Raw genomic sequence first — 20342 nt, 5'->3', positions numbered from 1 at the left:
TAAAGGACACACACACACACACACACACACACACACACACACACACACACACACACACACACAAGCAAGCAAGCACACATCATGCACACACAACCACCAACTCCAGCATCTCGAACTGGAATGCAACATCATGTGAGATGCGTGCTGCAAGCTGGAAGGGAAAAGGGAAGGGATAGTAGTGTACAGGTGGGGAGAGATATGAACGCTGTCTGATGGAGTGTGCAAGAACAAGATTACCAACAGATGCATCATGAGGAAGTGGGGAAAAAGGAGCAGAAAAAAAAAGGAGAGGAGCATGGACAGACAAGCAGATGCATTGGCAGAGGGCTGAGGATAAACGGGATGGGAGATATGATGATAGGACAGAGGGGGGTGGAAACTTTTGGGTGGAAGGTGTGGGGACAGTATATTGGTTGGTTGGTTGGTTGGTTTGGGGAAGACCAGACAGCTTGGTCATCGGTCTCATCGGATTAGGGAAGGATGGGGAAGGAAGTCGGCCGTGCCCTTTCAGAGGAACCATCCCGGCATTTGCCTGGAGTGATTTAGGGAAATCACGGAAAACCTAAATCAGGATGGCCGGACGCGGGATTGAACCGTCGTCCTTCCGAATGCGAGTCCAGTGTCTAACCACTGCGCCACCTCGCTCGGTGACAGTATATTACCGTAGGTTGAGGCCGGGACAATTACGGGAGCAGAGAATGTGTTGTAAGGATAACTACTCCCATCTGTACAGTTCAGAAAAGCTGGTGGTGGAGGGAAGGATCCAGATGGCTTGAATAGTGAAACAGCCATTGAAATCGAATGTGTCATGTTCAGATACATGCTGTGCCACAGGGTGGTCTACTTTGCTCTTGGCCACAGTTTGGCAGTGGCTGTTCATCCTGGTGGACATTTGTGTGGTAGTCATACCAATATAAAAAACTGTGCAATGATTGCAGCAGAGATGGTAAATGACATGGATGCTTTCACAGGTGGCCGGCCCCTGATGGCATACGATAAACTTATGACAGGACTGGAATTGGGTGGGTGGATTGGGCAGGTTTTGCACCTGGGTCTTCCATAGTAATATCACCTGTGTGGCAAGGGGTCAGGATTGGGAGTGGCATAGGGATGGACTAGGATGTTACGGAGGTTGGGTGGCTGATGGAACATGACTTTAGAAGGGGGTGGGAAGTATCTCAGGAAGGATGTCCCTCATTTCAGGCCACGATGATAGGTAATCAAAGCCCTGGTGAAGGATGTGGTTCAGTTGTTCCAGTCAGGGGTGGTATTGGGTGATAAAGGGGACACTCCTTTGTGGTGGGTTATTAGGGGCGGTGTGAGGGAAATGTCATGATGATCTGTTTGCGGACTAGGTCTGGGGGATAGTGCCTGTCTGTTAAGGAAATGGCAAGAACATCCATATACTGAGCAGGATAATTGTTGTCACTGCAGATACATTGTCCCTGGGTAGCCAGGCTATATTGGAGGGATTTTTTGGTGTGAAAGGGATGAAAGCTGTCAAAATGCAGGTGCTGCTAGTAGTTGGTGGGTTTAATGTAGACAGAAGTGTGGATGAATCCATCAGAGAGGAGGACGTAACATGTAGGAAGGTGGAACGCTGGGTTGAGGAGGGCCATGTAAATCGAATCGAAGTCGTTGAGGTTGTGAAGGAATGAAGACAGGGTGTCTTGGCCCTGAGTTCAGATAATGAAGATATCTTCAATGAACCTGAATCAGACAAGGAATTTGGTGTTTTGAGAGGTTAGGAAGGTCTCCCCTAGATGGCTGATAAAAAGGTTCGCATAAGAGGGTGCCATGTGTGTGCCCATGGCTGTGCCGCAATTTTGTTTGCATACCTTCCCTTCAAATGAGAAGTAATTGTGGGTTAGGATAAAGTTAGTAAGGCATATGAGGAATGAGTTAGAGGGTTTGGAGTCTGAAGGATGTTGGAAAAAGTAGTGTTCAATAGTGATAGGAGCATGGGCATGAGGGATGTTAGTGTATACAAAGGAGGTGTCAACAGTGACAAGTAGGAATCCGGGAGGCAAAAGGGGTGGGGATGCTGGAGAGTAGACTATCTAGAAACCTTGCCTGTATTTTTTGTTAGTGAAGTTTTAAAACGTTTTGGATTGATGGGGTATATTGCCTGCAATTATCTGTGTGTACACTGATGATTATTCATGAATGTATTAACACTGGGGCCAATCAACACATTAAAGGTTCTTGGCTTGAATTTTTCAAATTACTGAGTAATGTTATCTTTAAATATCCAGTAGATAGAGACTTAAACAGTAAGGATGATTGCTTGTGTAAAGTTCTACATTTCTGCTCTTCTAAATTTTAGATAAATATATGTCCCTTCCCATCCAGGACTTTAGTACTGTACTGATTGGAATATTTACTGTTACCACGTAATCATTGTACTATTGCTCTCTTATTAGCATCTTTATATCAAATTTACCACAAAAATAGTGAAAAGAAGTTGTCACTGGCTGTTATTACATCTTTCTATCTTCATCAGATATGTTATTCTTTGGGACAAGTCAAGGGTGAATCTCAGTAACTCTTTGAGCTATCAGTCAAACCTATCTGTGATAAAATTACAGATCCTTCACAAAACAGTTATCCAATTATTTACAGAAATTTTCTTCACAGCTGATTGAGGAAATTAAGAATATATTTACTGGTGGTGGCTTCTATATTATCAGAATTAGTTTTGTGCTTCCATCTCCAACCCACTGATGCAGTATGAAACTAGAAGCTTAATGGAATATTAATTAAAGCCTCTGGCATAGTATTTTAAATTGTTATGATTTTTGTACATAACCAATTCTTTCTGGTCATTCAAAAACATTGCCTTAACTAGTGCCAATAAATATTTATCGGTTTTTCTTTGGTATTCAAGTGCTGCTTTGATATGCATAACACATCTGGAAATGAACATTCCTGCAAGCAGCACTATAACATGATTCCACAATCTTGCCTTTCACAGGCAATGAACACAACCGAATGAAAACTTGTCATGGAGAACATGTTGGTTGTAGCCCACGGAGATACTTCAGAATGGAACCTGCATTCTGCAGCAGAGGACATGTTATGTATTTCTATATCAGATTAAAGCTGCCTACAGTTTCACTCTAAATTGGGTAAACAATTGTCTGTTGGCAGCATTTGTTTCATATCTCACACCACTTATAGAAGTGGGTTAATTCTTAATATGCTTTTGGTTTTCTAGCCAAGTTAATGATTCTCTTTTGAACAGAACACTTCACCGAGTGACCTATGCATCTTATTTAGATATTCTGGTCAAATACATTGCCTGTCATAAAAACGCAAGCACCTACAAGTGGAGGAGGAAACGAAATGAATCTTCAAGGCTTGAGATGGTATGTGATGTTTCGATGATTAGATGATTACACAATTGAGTTAAATGTACAAAGACGTCTTACCACCTCTGACCTTGATGTATTGTCTAAATTGGTTGGGAAGGGAGTCACAAAGCCATTGTATTCTGCCCAGGGGCAAGCTGGCCCACAACTGTTTAACTGGCCCCGCGATATCCTGGATTGTGGCGCAGCGACAGATACGACTCCAAAGCTGCTTCTACACATGTTCCGCCAAGCACAGATCTGGGGATCTCGTTGCCAATTGGTGTACCTCAATATCATGCAGCATGTCTTGTTGAAAAATGGCAACATGATACTGTTGCATGAGATGTAACACATGAGGATGCAGAGTGTGTGTGATGTACCGTTTTGCCATCAAGAATTCCTTGTGACATTACCAGCCATAACCTGACGCGATACCCTCAGATCCCCACATCATCATGCCAGGAGTAACAGTGTTGTGCCTCTCCAAAACAATGGAATACTTGGGCCTCTTCTCAAGCTGACCCCCCCCCCCCACTTGATCATGATGGCAATCCATTATAGGGCAGAACTGCAGTTCATAGCTGAACACTATGCAATGCCATTCATCAGCAGTCCACTCTTCCTCATCACAGCACCACTCCAAATGCACTGTTCATGTTGTGGTATGGGCAGCTCACTGCTAGCCTCTGAATAATGGCGTGGGATGACACAGAGTGCTGCAGGTAGTCCATTACTTGTTCTTGGATAGCAGGCACAGATATGAAGGGGTGACTGATACACAGTACAGTGATCCTCCCTTGTGGTGGTCAGATGTGGTTGACCAGAATCTTGACAATTAATGTGCCTGCCCTCACGTTGCCATGCAGTCCAACACTGAGCCACTTTCACGCCTGAATGCCCCACAAATCTGGATATTACATAACTCGATGAGCCAGCCTAATGGAGACCACGGTGAGGCCCCTTGCCAGCTCTGTCGCATAGAAGTATGCAGCATCTCCATGTCACTTACAGTGCTCACTCAACATCCATTGTTTTCAAGCCCCTTATACACCATACCAAGCCTGACAACAGTACACACAAGCAACATAATGCATTCTGCTGGCCATTCCACTTGTGACAGAGAATTGCAACAATGATGTGTATGTGTATAAAGTCACACCAGCATCCAATTATGTGTTCTGGGTGCTTTACTTTTATTTCAGGCAGTGTGTATGCTCACTGCCTGGTCTCCAACCAGACTTTGTGGCACTAATGGTGTCACACCTTCATTTACAGCCAAGACCAACTTCCAGTAAGCATGCTGTCCAAGGTCAATATTCCAAGAAACACTCAAATTGTCAGACATGAAGCTGAATGGAAAGATCTTAAACAACTGAGTAGTGAATACTATTCCTCCCTTGGCCCTCCACCGTTTATAAGGTTTTCAGCATCTGTTTCAACAGACTCATTAATTATGGTGTCTCTTTAAAAGCAGTCATTCATTGAGGACAGTTTCACAGTCTGAACACAGGGATTGTGTTACATGTATTATTTTATGTACGTGTGTAGCTGTAACTTAGAAATGCAAAATATAATGTAAACTTCTGTATTTCTCTTAAAAAAGAGAAAAAAAGTTTCTTTTTGTAAACCTTGACATGTCTCCTGTACATCAAATAAAATGATTTGCATACAGTACGTAATGAGATGAATAAATCACATATCTAGCATTCATTTCACATAATTAAGGAAACAGAAAATATACATCTGGATGGTCTAGTGGAGATTTGTGACCTAACCATCTCAATTAGTGGTAATTACAGATTGTATGTCAAATAGAACAAAGAAGAGTCAAGTTCTGCAATAAAAACACATATGAATGAAATGAGAGGAGGAATTTTGTTGAGTCATACACACATAAAACAACACTTAAAACACTTATAATATGAATCTATTTACGTACCTCAGACAGCTGGTGACCGACGGAGAGAAATGAGTCAATCCAAGGATTTATGCGAGGTTTTATAGCACTCGCCTTTAGCTGTTGCATTCCATATTCTATTACTGATCTCAGACTTCCATTGACTGAAGACAGTCCAGAAAGACAGCTCTCAAGTTTCGCAAATTCATTTTCAGTCATATTTAACATTCCCGGGATCTCTTCAGTCAAACTCTGACGCAAGGTATCTATGTACTCTGTACTGACATCTGCATTATTCAGGTAAGCCTAAATAAAGACAACATGTCATCAGTAATGAAATTCACAAACAAGATGAAAATGACAGCCTCCTGATTATAACATTATAACAACATGAGGCTTGCCTTTAAGTTTTTGCTAAACAATGAAAGAAAAAAAAGGTACAAATCATTTTCCTGTTATTCAAAATATTTTCCTGTAAAATTTATATGCTTATGCATGTGTCTGAACTAATACTGAAAAAATTTTTCCACTTGGATGCTGGTACCTCAAGAATTAGGTTCTGAAAGGGTGCTACAGTTTCTTGAGGTCACAAAAATCACACACATATTTTGTTTCACATAAGGCAACAAAAAAAATTTGTTAGCAATGAGATATGAGTTTGCTGTTTTCTTCTGTCATATAATCAATCATTTTATGTACTGTATAGCTGACATTGTCATTACGAAGAATTATGTGACATTTTTTATTGTTTTTCCTGATGACATCACTGACTTGTTGGTAACGAAATCTTCAGTCTTCTACACCAGGGTCAGCCACAACATTCAAAACTTCATATGCGTACAACGTGTGCAGTCACAGTATGCAAAACTTCATATGTGCACAATGTGTGCAGTCTGGAACTCAAATTGTCTCAGCAAGACTTGGTATGTCTTGGCTTTCCTCGGTCCTTCTCGGAACTACTCAGTACAGTGTGCCATTCCATTTAGCAGCGCAATGCTACACTATTTCTTCTGCCATTTGGTGTTGGATTTTCCCCTCTGCATGACTTTCATCAGTTCAGCAGAATTATAGTGCCAGTGCTGTTTATCCTATGCTATTTGCGCATGGTATAAAAGAAGTTCAATGGTCCAGGGCTGTTTGCACAACAAGAGGTAGTCTAGCTACCTTTTGTTATAAGCCTTTAGAAATGAATGAGAATCACGGTTATTTTTCAAAGAAAGAATAAAAAATCTCAACATTTATTCTGCAGCCAAATAAATGATGTGTACTGCAAATGTACTATAATGGCATTAGAACATTATGCACAAAGAATTCAAAGATTAAGTTGCTGATGAACAAGCAAAAATGTACAATGAACAACAGACGACCTGTATGAGATTCACTGTTTACACATCAAGAAGCACTGTGTGCCAAATTTTCAGGCAAGGTGGGACAAACAGGAAATTTTCTGAGGTCTCATGCAGTATTACACTGTTTGTTTCAACAGCTTTGGCAGAACTGAAATAAGAGTATGGAGACATTATACAGGATGGTCAGAAAGGGTGTTGCCGGACAGGTTGTCCTGAGAAATAACTTAAGAAAAAAATTCGATACATTGTGCAGTTTCTAAGTTACTTACCATTGAAGTTAGCCAATCGAGGGGGGGGGGGGGTTGAGTTGTTCCGGGAAGGAGACCAGACAGCGAGGTCATCGGTCTCATTGGATTAGGGAAAAGGACGGGGAAGGAAGTCGGCCATGCCCTTTCAAAGGAACCATCCCGGCAGTTGCCTGTAGCGATTTTAGGGAAATCACGGAAAACCTAAATCAGGATGGCCGGACGTGGGATTGAACCGTCGTCCTCCCGAATGCGAGTCCAGTGTGTTAGCCACTGCACCACCTCGCTCGGTTAGCCAATCAGGTCACTGCACAGACATCTGTGGGTCTATGAGTTACCATTTGTTCAAATGCTCATTACCAGTTAAAATGTGCCTTTTATGGATGTGTTAACTTTCAGCTAGGTGAGCAAAAGCTAGGTTTGTTCGGCCGGAGTAAACCTAACAAAGAACACTATCCCTGGCAGGCTGCTTGAGTTTGTGTGCATTACAGCCCAAATGGGTAACTTCAATGCTAAATAACTCTGAAATAGTGTAAAATGTCAAATTTTTTCTTAACGATTATTTCTCAGCACAACCTCCCTTGCAATACCCTTACAAGCATTTCATACTGTTTCTGACTACCCTGTATATTCCTGTGAAGTATGATAATTAAGCTGAGGGTCATGCCTGGAAGGATTTATCATTTTAGAATTTCTGAAGGATAACAGAAAGCAGAGATGAAAATTAGAAGATCCAGAATGGATGCAGACCTCATGTTTTTAGTGGACTTGAGTGGACAAGACTGCAGTAAGACATTTAAAAAGGAAATTGCATTGTCGAAGGGATAACTTCTGACAGCGAACACTGCCCGTTTGCCTAAGTTCTGTGGTGTTAAAGAAAACAAGAAAACAATTTTATGTAATTCATTGTGGAACTGAAAGAATTACATGATCAATTTTCTAAATGTTTTGTGGAGACTGTTAATCTCACATCTGTTTTTGAGACTATTTGCCATTTCAGATGAAAGCAAGCATGTTCTTGGGCATGCGGAATTGAGTGATTTGCAATATAATTCCCATTTAAAAGACAAACTCTTATGTTCAAACTGTCCAGGAGTCTACAAAGTTTTCATTGGGAAGAGTTTCCATGTCTTCCTAATGAGGCTGCATATGTGAGATCAATGTTTTGATCAATATACAGCATGTGTGTAAAGGCTTTTTTCAATTATGAAAATAATAAGACACAATTATGTGTCAGCCTGAGAGATGAAACAGTCTGCAGCTGTTCATATGCCGACACTTTGTTCCAGACATAAATTTTATTATGTCTTCAGCAAGCCAAAAACAGTTAAATAATAGCGTACCAACTGCCATGATCCTGTATCCGAGTTTTGGTCAAACTGTGCAGAATCCACTGGATGTACATCTCTCTGACAACTGCTTGTCAATGCAGGATCGAATCTGACACACTCTGTCAACAATTCTACGGATGCCTCTGTCTCACAGTAAGTCAAGTACTGATCCTCTTCAATCATGTTGTGCACAGCAATGATGTTTTATGAAGCAACAACCAACTTCGGTTAAGCTTCACAAAATGCATAATTGAAAAGAGCAACTGCAATGAAATTATGCAAACTAATACAATGAAGCGCCAAAGAAACTGGAAGATGCATGTGTATTCAAATACACAGACACGTAAACAGGCAGAGCACGGTGCTGCGGTTGGCAATGCCTATATAAGACAAGTGTCTGGCACAGTTGTTGGATCAGTTACTGCTGCTACAATGGCAGGTTATTAAGGTTCAAGTGGGTTTGAATGTGTTGTTAAAGTAGGCATATGGGCAATGGGACACAGCATCTCTGAGTTAGTGATGAAGTGGAGATTTTCCCATATGACCATTCCACAAGTGTACCTTGAATATCAGGAATCTGGTAAAACATCAAATCTATGACATATATGTGGCTGGAAAAACATGCTGCAAGAATAGGACCAATGACGACTGAAGAGAATTGTTCAATGTGATGGAAGTGAAACCCTTTTGTAAATTTTTTCAGATTTAAATGCTGGGTCATCAACAAGTGTCAGCATGCAAACCATTCAATGAAACGTCATCAATATGGGCTTCCAAAGCCAAAGGCCCTCTCGTGTACCCTTGATGACTGCACGACACAAAGCTTTACACCTCGCCTGAACTCATCAACACCAACATTGGACTGTTGATGACTGGAAACATGTTGCCTGGTCAGCCAAGTCTTGTCTCGAATTGTATCGAGTGGATGGGCATGTACAAATATGGAGACAATCTCATGAATCCATGGACCCTGCATGTCAGCAGGGGACTGTTAAAGCTGGGGGAGGCTCTGTAATGGTGTGGGACATGAGCAGGTGGAGTGATATGGGACCCCTGCTATCTCTAGATATAGTGACAGTTGACATGTACGTAACCATCCTGTCTGATCACCTGCATCCATTCATGCCCATTGTGCATTCCGATGGACTTGGGCAATTCCAGCAGGACAATGTGACACCCCACACGTCCAGAATTGTTACAGGCAGGACTCATGGTGTCAATTCCCTCCAGCACTACTTCAGACATTAGTTGAGTCCATACCATGCCATGCTGCGGCAGTTCTGCATGCTTGTGGGGGCCCTACATGATATTACACAGGTGTACCAGTTTCTTTGGCTCTTCAGTGTAGTGAACGGTCTATTCTGAAAGTGATCGATTAGTAAAAATTGAATGAAGCGATTTGAGGCACTACTGTCAAGTAATGTACTTACAGAAATCACAAAAAAAATCACACAAATAAAATGTTCAAGTGAAATTTCCAATTTTCACAATGCTGTTTCTTAAAATGCACACCGTAAACAAACTATTGGACCTATATCTCAGCTGCCATTGTCTTAATAATAAAAACTTGATAAATTTTGGAACATCAGTAATGTCACATCTCAATAGTGCCATTTCATGGCCATTCATAAAAAATTTAAAGGGTGACCCTCATACTAAGCATAAGTCTGAACTTCAGTAATTGTAGTAACTGTCCAAAAAAAATATCAACATAGATTTAAATTTGAACCATTAGTACGTGATGTAGTAACATTGTTCACGTTACGTCGCACTTCACTTAGCGTAGACCGGGACTGTGTCCTAGGCATGCCCGATGTTAACTGACTCGGCACGGCCCGTGCTGCCGGAGTAGTAGTTGTTGTTACGCCAGCAGAGGTCGTGTCCGAATTCTCACGTGCCCTCTGGTGGACGGGACTCTACTTGCGGCAACTACCGCCCGTGACGCGCCGTGCCAATGTGCGCCTCCCGCGATCTTTCTGGTGGCTACTACACTCCTCCTCCTTCGGGGGGTGAAGCCACTGTGATCCACTGCGTCGGAAAGTGGAGCGTCGGGCAGGAGCGATGACCTCCACATCCATTGGACGGCCAGAGTCTAGGGGATCTGCCAACCCTCGAGCCGGAACCTTCGAATACGGCTGGAAGTGACCCACACGAAGAGGCCCCCGTTGTCTCACAACCGGAGCTTGGGACAGAACGGGTGACAAGCTGTCGAACTCCGGATCCTGTTCCACCTCGGGAGGGGCAAGACCCAGTGGCGGGGACAAAGGGGAAGGGACGACCACAGGTGAACTAGCCCCTTGAGAAACCGGGCCTGCTAGGGGGGGCCGGCTCTCGCTGGGGCATCTCGAATGATGGCGATGCCGGTGCTACTGGAGGCTGCCAAGGCTGAGAACCATCGCAGTGCGGCAGAGTCACAGCGGGGAGAGGAGGTAACGTCCCCTGTGAAACCAATACAGGTGCCGGCAATGGGGAAGCCGGTGTCTGAGAGGTCGGAGGGTGGGTGCCCGAACGTGGACGTAGCTGATTTTGGTGACCACGTACCACCCGATCCCCCACCTGCAAGGTATAGAGCCGGCGGCCATTTCGGCGCAGGACCACTGCCGGTATCCAACGTGGATTGCGACCAAACCCACGGGCCCAGACCGACATACCCAGTGGAAAGCCAGGTACTCCGTTTTGTGAAGACTGGCGAGGACCAGGCCGGAGGAGGTGCAGCAGAGTCCTAGGTTGACGCCCATGGAGGAGCTCTGTGGGGCTGCGTTCGCCCATTGGTGTGGTCCGGTATGCCGTCAAGAAAAACGACAAGGCTTCCTCTGCAGGAAATTTGTGCACATACTTTTTCATCTGCGTCTTAAATGTGCGCACCATGCTCTTTGCTTCCCCATTCGATTGTGGATGGAAGGGGGGAGAGCAAACGTGCCAAATACCGAAGCGCCTACAAAAATCCTGGAAGGTCTGCGAAATAAACTGCGGCCCATTGTCTGAGACCAGGGTGATTGGCAGACCTTCCACAGAAAAGATTTTTGCTAGTGCCTGGATTGCAACTTCTGAAGTGGTTGAGGAGAAGCGAACCACATATGGGAATCGGGAAAAAGCATCAATGACAATGAGCCAAAAGCCACTGAGAAACGGGCCCGCAAAATCGATGTGAACACGTTCCCATGCTTGGGTTGCCGGCGGCCATGAAGAGAACGCTGCCCTGGGAGATGCTTGTTGGCTCGCACACTGGGAACAGGCGGCCACTAAGTGCTCAATTTCTCTGTCAATACCGGGCCAGTACACATGTCTGCGAGCCAAGGTTTTAGTACGGGAAACACCCCAGTGCCCCGCATGTAATAACGTGAGGACCTCCCTTCGTAAACCTGCAGGAACAACCACGCGAGGAGCTGTATCATCGGTAGCCAGAAGGAGAACTCCTTCCAAGACCGAGAGGCGGTCTCGTAGAAGAAAATAATTACGAAGAGGGTCCGAGGCCCGGCCCGGAGGGCGGGAGGACCACCCCTGCTGAATGAGGCGAACTACTTGCCGGAGAACCGGGTCAGCCACCGTTTCCCTGGCGACTCGAGAACTAGTGATCGGGAAGCCATCAACTGCTTGGCGGGACGCCACATCCAAATGTAAACACATAATCTCCTCTCGATCGAACGTAGGATCCGGGCCCACCGGAAGACGGGAAAGAGCGTCGGCATTGGCATGCCGTCCTGTAGGGCGAAAATGTATGTCATAATGGTACTTAGAGAGGAACAAGGCCCAGCGCTGTAGTTTGTGGGCCGCCCTATCCGGAATCTGAGAGGCAGGGCCAAATAACGATATTAACGGCTTATGGTCAGTGATTAACTGAAACTTCGTGCCATACAAGAAAGGGTGAAACTTGGTAACAGCGTAGACAATGGCCAAAGCCTCTTTTTCCACCTGGGAGTAATGGGCCTGCGCGGGACTAAGCGTTTTAGACGCAAACGCCAGTGGTTGCTCGGAACCATCTGCGTTGCGATGGGCCAGGACCGCCCCCACCCCATACTGCGAAGCATCTGTAGCCAGGACCAACGGCTTATGGGGATCAAAAGTAGCCAAACAAGGGGCTGAAGTGAGGAGGCCCTTCAACGAGGTGAACGCTCGCTTGCATGCAGGCGACCAATCAAAAGGAACACCCTTGTGCAGAAGGCAGTACAGGGGGTGGGCTATAGTGGAAGCCCTGGGAATGAACCGGTGGTAATAGGCTATCTTGCCTAAAAAAGCTTGTAACTCTTTCAGCGAAGTGGGCCGAGGAAGGTTGACGATACCTTGGACCAAACTTCCTAGTGGCTGGATGCCATGCCGAGATATGGTGTAGCCCACATACTCAATGGACGGTTGGAAGAAGGTTGACTTATGCAGGTTGCAACGCAAGCCCACAGACCTGAATTTGAGAAAGAGGGTGCGAAGGTTGCGCAAGTGTTCCTTCGTGCTGCGGCCTGTGGCAATTATGTCATCCAGGTAATTAATACAATGAGGGATTGTCGACGTGACATGCTCAAGATAACGCTGGAATATCGCCAGGGCACTGGATATTCCAAAAGCCAACCACTGGTATTGGTAAAGGCCAAACGGGGTGTTGACGACCGCCAGCCGTTTGGAGTCCTCATCAAGTGGTATCTGATGATAAGCCTCCGACAGATCGATTTTCGAAAAATATTGGCCTCCCGCCAGGGCGGAGAACAATTCATCAGCACGAGGCAAAGGATAGGTGTCCACCACCAATTGGGAATGAATGGTGGCCTTGAAATCGCCACAAAGACGTAAGTTTCCCGAGGGCTTCTTGACAATAACGAGGGGCGAAGCCCACTCACTGGAAGAAACGGGAAGAACGACCCCTAGGGCTGTCAGCCGGTCTAGCTCTTCCTTTACCTGAGGGCGGAGAGCCAAGGGGATCTGTCTCGCGCGTAGAAAATGAGGGCGAGCCGACGCCTTCAACGTTAAGTGAGCTTCAAAATTGGAAACACGCCCCAGGCCCTCCTCAAAAATATCTGGAAAGTCTGAGATCAAAGATTCCAATGAGTGATAGGGAACGTCTTCGGAGACCAACTGTATGGTGTCAGCAATAGAAAAACCGAAAGCTTGAAAGGCATCCAGGCCAAAAAGGTTAGCGGAGCTCGCATCACTGACAACAATAAAAGTAATAGGCCGAGTGACTGATTTGTAAGTCACGTCGGTAGTGAATTGACCCAGTAGGGGAATGAATTGTTTACCATAACCGCGTAGACGCCGGTAAACTGGCGCCAACGGGGGCGATCCAAGGCCGGAATAAGTTTGTGCATTCAACAACGAAACTGCCGCGCCCGTATCTACTTGCAGTTGTAACCGGCGCGACCGAACCGACACCTCGATAAAGAGTTTGCGTGCCGATGCGTCGGGAGCCTGGCCCGATGAAAGTTCCTGAATGTCAACGTCCATGTCCTCTGTACTTGCTTCCTTCGATTCTTTCGAGGCTGAGCGGCAAACTTTAGCAATGTGACCTTTTTTATTACATTTGCGACAAACGGCCCAACGCCGGGGCACTCTGACCGATCATGATGTATATAGCACGACGCACAGGACGGCAACAGGGGTCAGCGGCCGGAATTCTGTTTACGCGCCGTGCGGGAGCGGCCTTAACGGCCGGATTGTACCGCTCGCACGTCGTCCACCCCGGACACAGTGGACGCGGCCGCGCCGCCCTGAACCTCCGCGACGTCGCACCACGCTTCCAGCTGTTGACCTGCTGTGTGAGAGACTTCATACGATTGAGCAATGGACAGGACTTCCTCGAGGGAAGGGTCTTATAACTGCAGGGCCCGTTGCCGGACCTCCCTATCAGGGGCCGAACGAACAATGACGTCGCGTACCATAACGTGGGCATACGACTCTCGCGACTGCTCCGTGACAAAATGACACTTGCGACTAAGACCGTGCAGGGTAGTGGCCCACGCCCGGTAAGACTGATGGGGCTGTTTCTTGCATTGATAGAACTCGACCCTAGCCGCCACAACATGCGTGCGGCGGCGATAATATGAAGACAACAATGAACACAATGCGTCAAAAGACAAGGACGAGGGTTCCTGCAACGGCGCTAGCTGCCGCAAAACTTGATACAGCGAGGGAGATATCCAAGAAAAGAAGAGAGCACGACATACCTCCGCATCGGCAACATGAAACGCCTGGAAATGCTGCCGAAGGCGATGTTCATATGCGTCCCAATCCTCCTCCGTCTCGTCATACGGGGGAAAGGGAGGAGGGAACTGCGCCGGAGCAGACGGCGTGGAGAGCAACGCCGGAAGCACTTGTTTCATGGTGGCCATGAGCTCCGTCTGCTGCGCCACCAAAACCCGCACCAAATCCTCCACATGCCGTGGAGAAGCTGCGAAACCGGAACAACGACGCAACACGCGAAAGAACGACCCTACTCGTCGCCAATTGTGTAGTAACACTGTTCACGTTACGTCGCACTTCACTTAGCGTAGACCGGGACTGTGTCCTAGGCATGCCCGATGTTAACTGACTGGGCATGGCCCGTGCTGCCGGAGTTGTTGTTGTTGTTGTTGTTGTTGTTCTTGTTACGCCGGCAGAGGTCGCGTCCGAATTCTCGCGTGCCCTCTGGTGGACAGGAGTCTACTTGCGGCAACTACCGCCCGTGACGCGCCGTGCCAATGTGCGCCTCCCGCGATCTTTCTGGTGGCTACTACACGTGATCTGTTCATCTATCAACACAAAGAAATGTACGGATTGAATGAAGCACTACAGTTAAAACCTAGAAAAATAATTAATTCATAGTTATTGTCTGGCCACTACATTTTTTACTTTAATTCTGATTAATACTGCAAACAGTATTAAGCACTTTGAAATAAAACTAGTTCTTAGATTATATTACCTATGACTTACCTGGTAAATTACATAGCAAAAAAGATAAAACTATTCAGTGAAACCTAAGATGTACATTACAATAAGAGAAGAAGACACATACACAGTTGAGTAAATGGTAGAGGGATCAGGTAATTTCTTTGCTGCACACTTAAAGACCAAGACAATGACCTAAAGGAAAGAATGTAGATGATAAAAAATATGAAGAAGAAACATGGTTATGTATAGCTGAAGACTTCATAACATAAAGAAGAGTCCAGAAGGCCTTTGTTCAACAGCGGACATCAAGTGGCTGATGATGATAACAGGCTAGTAACTATTCATAACCTCTCTGGGGCACACCACCTTGTCAGAGTAAGTACTGTGGGGGTGGAGAAGCTTGTGTGTTCACATGAAGCTGAAAGCTACAGTAGTGTAGCTACTGGCAGGGTCTCCCATGCTGGACAGGTCTCCAGGGTATCCCGCAATGCCCCATCCCTCCATAGTTTTTCCCCAATTCCCAAGATACCCAACCCAATGTGTGACGCAGTTCGTGCTGAAGGGTGCTTGGTACATGGGAAGATATGTCATTGATGGGGCATCAGGGATACCGGGTGACCTTGAGTAATTAGCCTTGCACTAGATGGAGTTCCATGATGTCGACCGAATAAATCCCCAATTCTCGTGAGACCAGAATGAAGGACAAATAGAACAAAACAAAAACTGAGGGACTTAATGAGACCTCAAATACCTAAGCATTGGGGTTGGAACTGCAGGAAGCAGTTTCCACAACTGACTCAGCTGACAGATTAGTCCATGAAGTGGAAACGGTTACTGAGAATTTGGACTAGATGAAGATCAAATCCTTATCTGGAGCTCAGAGGAGGAAACTTCTCTAAGAACAAAAAGAAATGGAAGATGTAGAATGGCTTCTTAAAAACAAATGGAGGGAACTAAACAGTCTTCTTCCCCAGATCTCAAAAAAAAAAAGCAAAAAACCCAACGAGTAAAGAGGGTAACCAGATCCCCTCTACTTCCTAAGTCAGGGAAAAAGAGAACAAAGGAGGAGTTGAGTACTTTCATTCCAGGATAAACAGATCCAGAAAAAGTCAAAGCAGGCAATAGAAAAACAGGCTTATAATTCTGCAGTCTTGGTTTTTGATGACAGTTATCTAACAGGGACATCTAGTGGTCAACATCACCTTGCAGCGGATGGAGCTTGTCCAGATGGCTCTCTTTGAGAAGATTGGAGGGGGGGGGGGGAGGTGGAGTGAGGAGGTGAGGAAGGGGGGATGGAACCGACACACACACACACACACACACACACACACACACACACACACACACACATATATATATACAGAGAGAGAGAGAGAGAGAGAGAGAGAGAGAGAGAGAGAGAGGACCCAAATTTAGGAGAATGTATCTGGACGAAGGTGTGGTCTGATCTTTGTCTGTGAGAGGATGAGAGCAGTGGAGTAGTTTAAGGAGATGGTGCCTGAGATATCTCTGTGGCAGGAGGCATAGCTGCTAGTCAAAACAGTGGTTGAGCTTCTCAAGACTGAGAAGGTATCAATTTGGATAGCAAAACTTCTTAAGGGTATACCTCCAAAGACTCTGTTCAAGAAAATAATGGCACAGAACCCGAAGGTCTCAACAGAGGGTTGGAGAACAATCAACCAAAAGGTTGTTCCAGGCAGCTAAACCCTTGTGAAGGAAATCGGCAAAAAATCCCTGATGGCAATATGAGAACAGGACGTGAAACTGTACTTGGGATTCTTGCAGGCTGCAGTTGGGACAATCAAAGACATTAGAAGTGAACATGGCGGCAAGATAAACCTGCAATACAGTAAAGGGGCAACTGCTGACCTCAGTTGTCTTTTGGGAAGACAGGAGGTGGATGACACACTGATCCAGGAATCCTATCTACATAAAGGGGCCATTTCAGATCTCAGAGGAACTGGAGTTAAATTTATTTATGCTAGAAATCTAGAGAACTCCAGAACATACATTTATGTTAAGAATGGAATTTCATTCATGATGATGGAGGACTTCTGTTTCAGGGACCTCGTGACTATCAGGGTGAAACAACCTGAAGAAGGAGATATTGCACTGACATCAGCTTACCTTCCCTCAGAGGACAGTATGCCTTCTTCCCAGGAAGTGAGGAGACTGGTAGATAGCTGCTCACAGCAGAATGAACTGATGGTTGGTTGTCATGACAATGTCAACAACCTGGTGCAGGGAAGCAGTGACATCAACAGCAGAGGCGAGCACCTATTCGAATTTCTACGAGAAAATGATTTGGAAATTTGAATAGGGATATGCAACCTACCTTCAAGAAGAGAAGGGAAGAAGTAATTGACATAACTTTTGTATCCATTCTAGTGAATAGTTATGTCAAACAATAGCATGGTGTCAATGGAACCATCCTTATCTGATCACTTGCACAAATTTGAGGCTGAAATAGGTGTTAAACAGACCATGGCCCATAGGAATCACTGGAAAACAGATTGCAGCTTATATAGGAAAGACCTAAATTACATTTATCTGAAGTCAGAACTTTGATAAGGAAACCAGTAGACTTTGAGGAAATGGCAGATGCAGGGACAACTGCTATTATGACCTCATCTTTAGAAACCTGCTCATCACCAAGAAGTGCAAAAACAGGAATGTACCTTGGTGGAACAACAACCTGGAAATTCAAAGGAAGAAAGTAAGAAGACTATCAACCTTGCATGGAAGAAAGGAGAATGAGCAAAATGACAGAAAGCCCTTGTCAAATACAACCTCATGACCAGGTAAGCAAAACTACTTTTCATGACAGTGTACTGTGAGAAGTGGATGGTACAGCTACTTACGCTAGACTTAATAAAGTCCTCACTACAATACCAACTAATATAGGAGGTACTCTAAGGATGATGATGGATACACAATGCAGACAGCTTAGTCAAAGTAAAACTTGGCAAAGTTGGCAGTATTTTTAGAACAATGGCACAATGTGTACTGGAAATTGTGGAAAATTGGAATCTCAAGCTCCTCAATGAAACTCTACCAGCAGAGGGGGTAGTGATGTATCTAGGTGTAAACCTGAGTACGAAACTCTCATGGGCCCCTCATCTAAGGAATAAGAAAAAAGTACTCTTATGAGTACTAGAAGGGTCACCGCTAAAAACTGTGGTCTAATCCCAGGAGTATGCACTGTAAAAAGATCTATGATATCGTGGAATAAAGTACAACAGAATGTGGCTGCTGAGAAGCCTGGAAAAGTGCAGAGATTGGCTGATTAGCCATAACAGGACAAATTAGCAGCACACCCACTACTGGGTTGGAGACCTTGCTGGGCATGCCTCCATTGCACCTTTGGGTTACAATAGAGGCAGCAGCAGGGCATACAGGTTCAAAACTGGACATAAGTGGATTCCTTTAAGATATCCAGAACCTCTCATCAATATAGTGTGTAGTAAATATAGGAATAGTAGGGCAAATGCTCAATGACTATACAATAATTCCAGCTGCTTCAATAAAGCCTTCAGTATAACAAATGGAAGAATGGAGCTGTCCTGACATACACTTTTGCCAGCACACTGGTTGGCACTAGAAAACATTGTATAGCAAGTGCTGATATAAGCACTCCTATGACAAAAGAAGACCAAGACACGCTCCCAGGCTACGAGCCAATAACAACCCTTGGACAGCATGCATATAGGCTACCACCGCCGACCAAGCTATCTCAATCTCTGTACCTTGGTATGTCACATCAGTACTCAGTTTGCTTTCTCCCAGGTGAAAATACACTTTTTCTGTGTTAAGTGACAGTATACTTTTCCTTGGAACTGCAAAACTTATTAATCCTTTGAATGTTTATGGTTTTATACACCGGAGTAGAATTTTCCGCCCTTTAGAAAACAAAACTCAGAAAAAAATAAATAAAATAAGTAAAAAAAAATACATGTATTGGAAAGATCTTTGATGAGCAGCAACAGGTGTGCTGCATATTTTCGTATTATGAAAGTATAAATTCGAATTCCCACCAAACACCGCATGTTACTTTCCGAAGTGTTGAAATTGAGATTGCGGTGCACTTTTGTAAGCCAGTCCAAGCTCATTCATGTGATATGCCAGCCGATGACGGGGGATATTCAGAGCATAGGACAGGTGATGTAGTCAGCCAATAGCAATATCACTGTTCAGTAGTGTGTACACACAAATATCTGAAAAGTGAATGGTTTAAATTAATATACATAGTGTTGCTACAAGAAAAGCAAAGCTTTCACTATAATATTGGTCTCTAAGATTAATAAGCTGTAAGAGAAGCTAAGCTTTCACACACAATGTTGATCTTTTTTGCACGTGTTACACTTTAAGATACATCATACAAATGTGCCAGTAAAATTTTTAATAACGACATGAATGTCTGATCTGGTCTCAAAACTTTTCTTAATGGTCATCCTCAAAGAGTTGATTTTTAAATGAGAGTCAAAAGCTCTGTGATTTAAGAAATTCATTGTACTTTCTTGCACATAGCTCATGTTGTGTAAAAGGAAATTTACTTTGAATGTAACACTTTTCAAACAGCCATTCACAATATTTTCCCGCAACCTGTTAGAAAAAGGTTCCTTTCAGCAGTTGGCAGAGAGCGCCAGATAACAGGCATCACCGCACTTGCGCAGCTACGATGACACAGGAAGCCCGTATGTTTGTAAATGTAAAAATGGTTCAAATGGCTCTGAGCACTATGGGACTCAACTGCTGAGGTCATTAGTCCCCTAGAACTTAGAAATGTTTGTACATGTAAAAATGGTTCAAATGGCTCTGAGCACTATGGGACTCAACTGCTGAGGTCATTAGTCCCCTAGAACTTAGAACTAGTTAAACCTAACTAACCTAAGGACATCACAAACATCCATGCCCGAGGCAGGATTCGAACCTGCGACCGTAGCGGTCTTGCGATTCCAGACTGCATGCAGCGCCTTTAATCGCATGGCCACTTCGGCCGGCTACATGTAAAACATTACAAGATCTTACATTACGTCGTAAGAGAAACAAGACATCAGAGGACACTCCAAGAGCATCAGAATTTTGTGAACCATACTACAATTCATAATTCGGCTTAAAGCGCACATTCGTGTATCCAGATTTGGATGTACATTTTCTTCGAGTATCAGTACTGTACTGTGTTTGGTTCTTTATTATGGCATTATACCACATGTGCTAAGATGAAAAGATGCACTTTTGATATGCAGCGAACAGTGGAAACTAGCCAATAGTGTGGAATTAAACACTTTGTTTCAAATAAATTGACTCTCTCAGCG

General features: G+C 44.6%; 1 protein-coding gene across 4 annotated transcripts in view; it reads right to left on the bottom strand.

Annotated features, from left to right (window-relative positions):
• LOC126236766 (conserved oligomeric Golgi complex subunit 4) overlaps positions 1-20342 on the bottom strand; it is a 128836-nt gene that overhangs the window by 36805 nt on the left and 71689 nt on the right. For all 4 annotated transcript variants that reach the window (XM_049946336.1, XM_049946334.1, XM_049946333.1 and 1 more), the window contains exon 9: positions 5293-5556. In XM_049946336.1, the coding sequence (XP_049802293.1) occupies positions 5293-5556 (264 nt within the window). The remainder of the gene's footprint in view (positions 1-5292; positions 5557-20342) is intronic.

Source organism: Schistocerca nitens, chromosome 2, assembly GCF_023898315.1.
Source record: "Schistocerca nitens isolate TAMUIC-IGC-003100 chromosome 2, iqSchNite1.1, whole genome shotgun sequence".
Taxonomy (NCBI): Eukaryota; Metazoa; Arthropoda; class Insecta; order Orthoptera; family Acrididae; genus Schistocerca; species Schistocerca nitens.
This window is presented reverse-complemented; position numbering and strand designations above follow the sequence as displayed.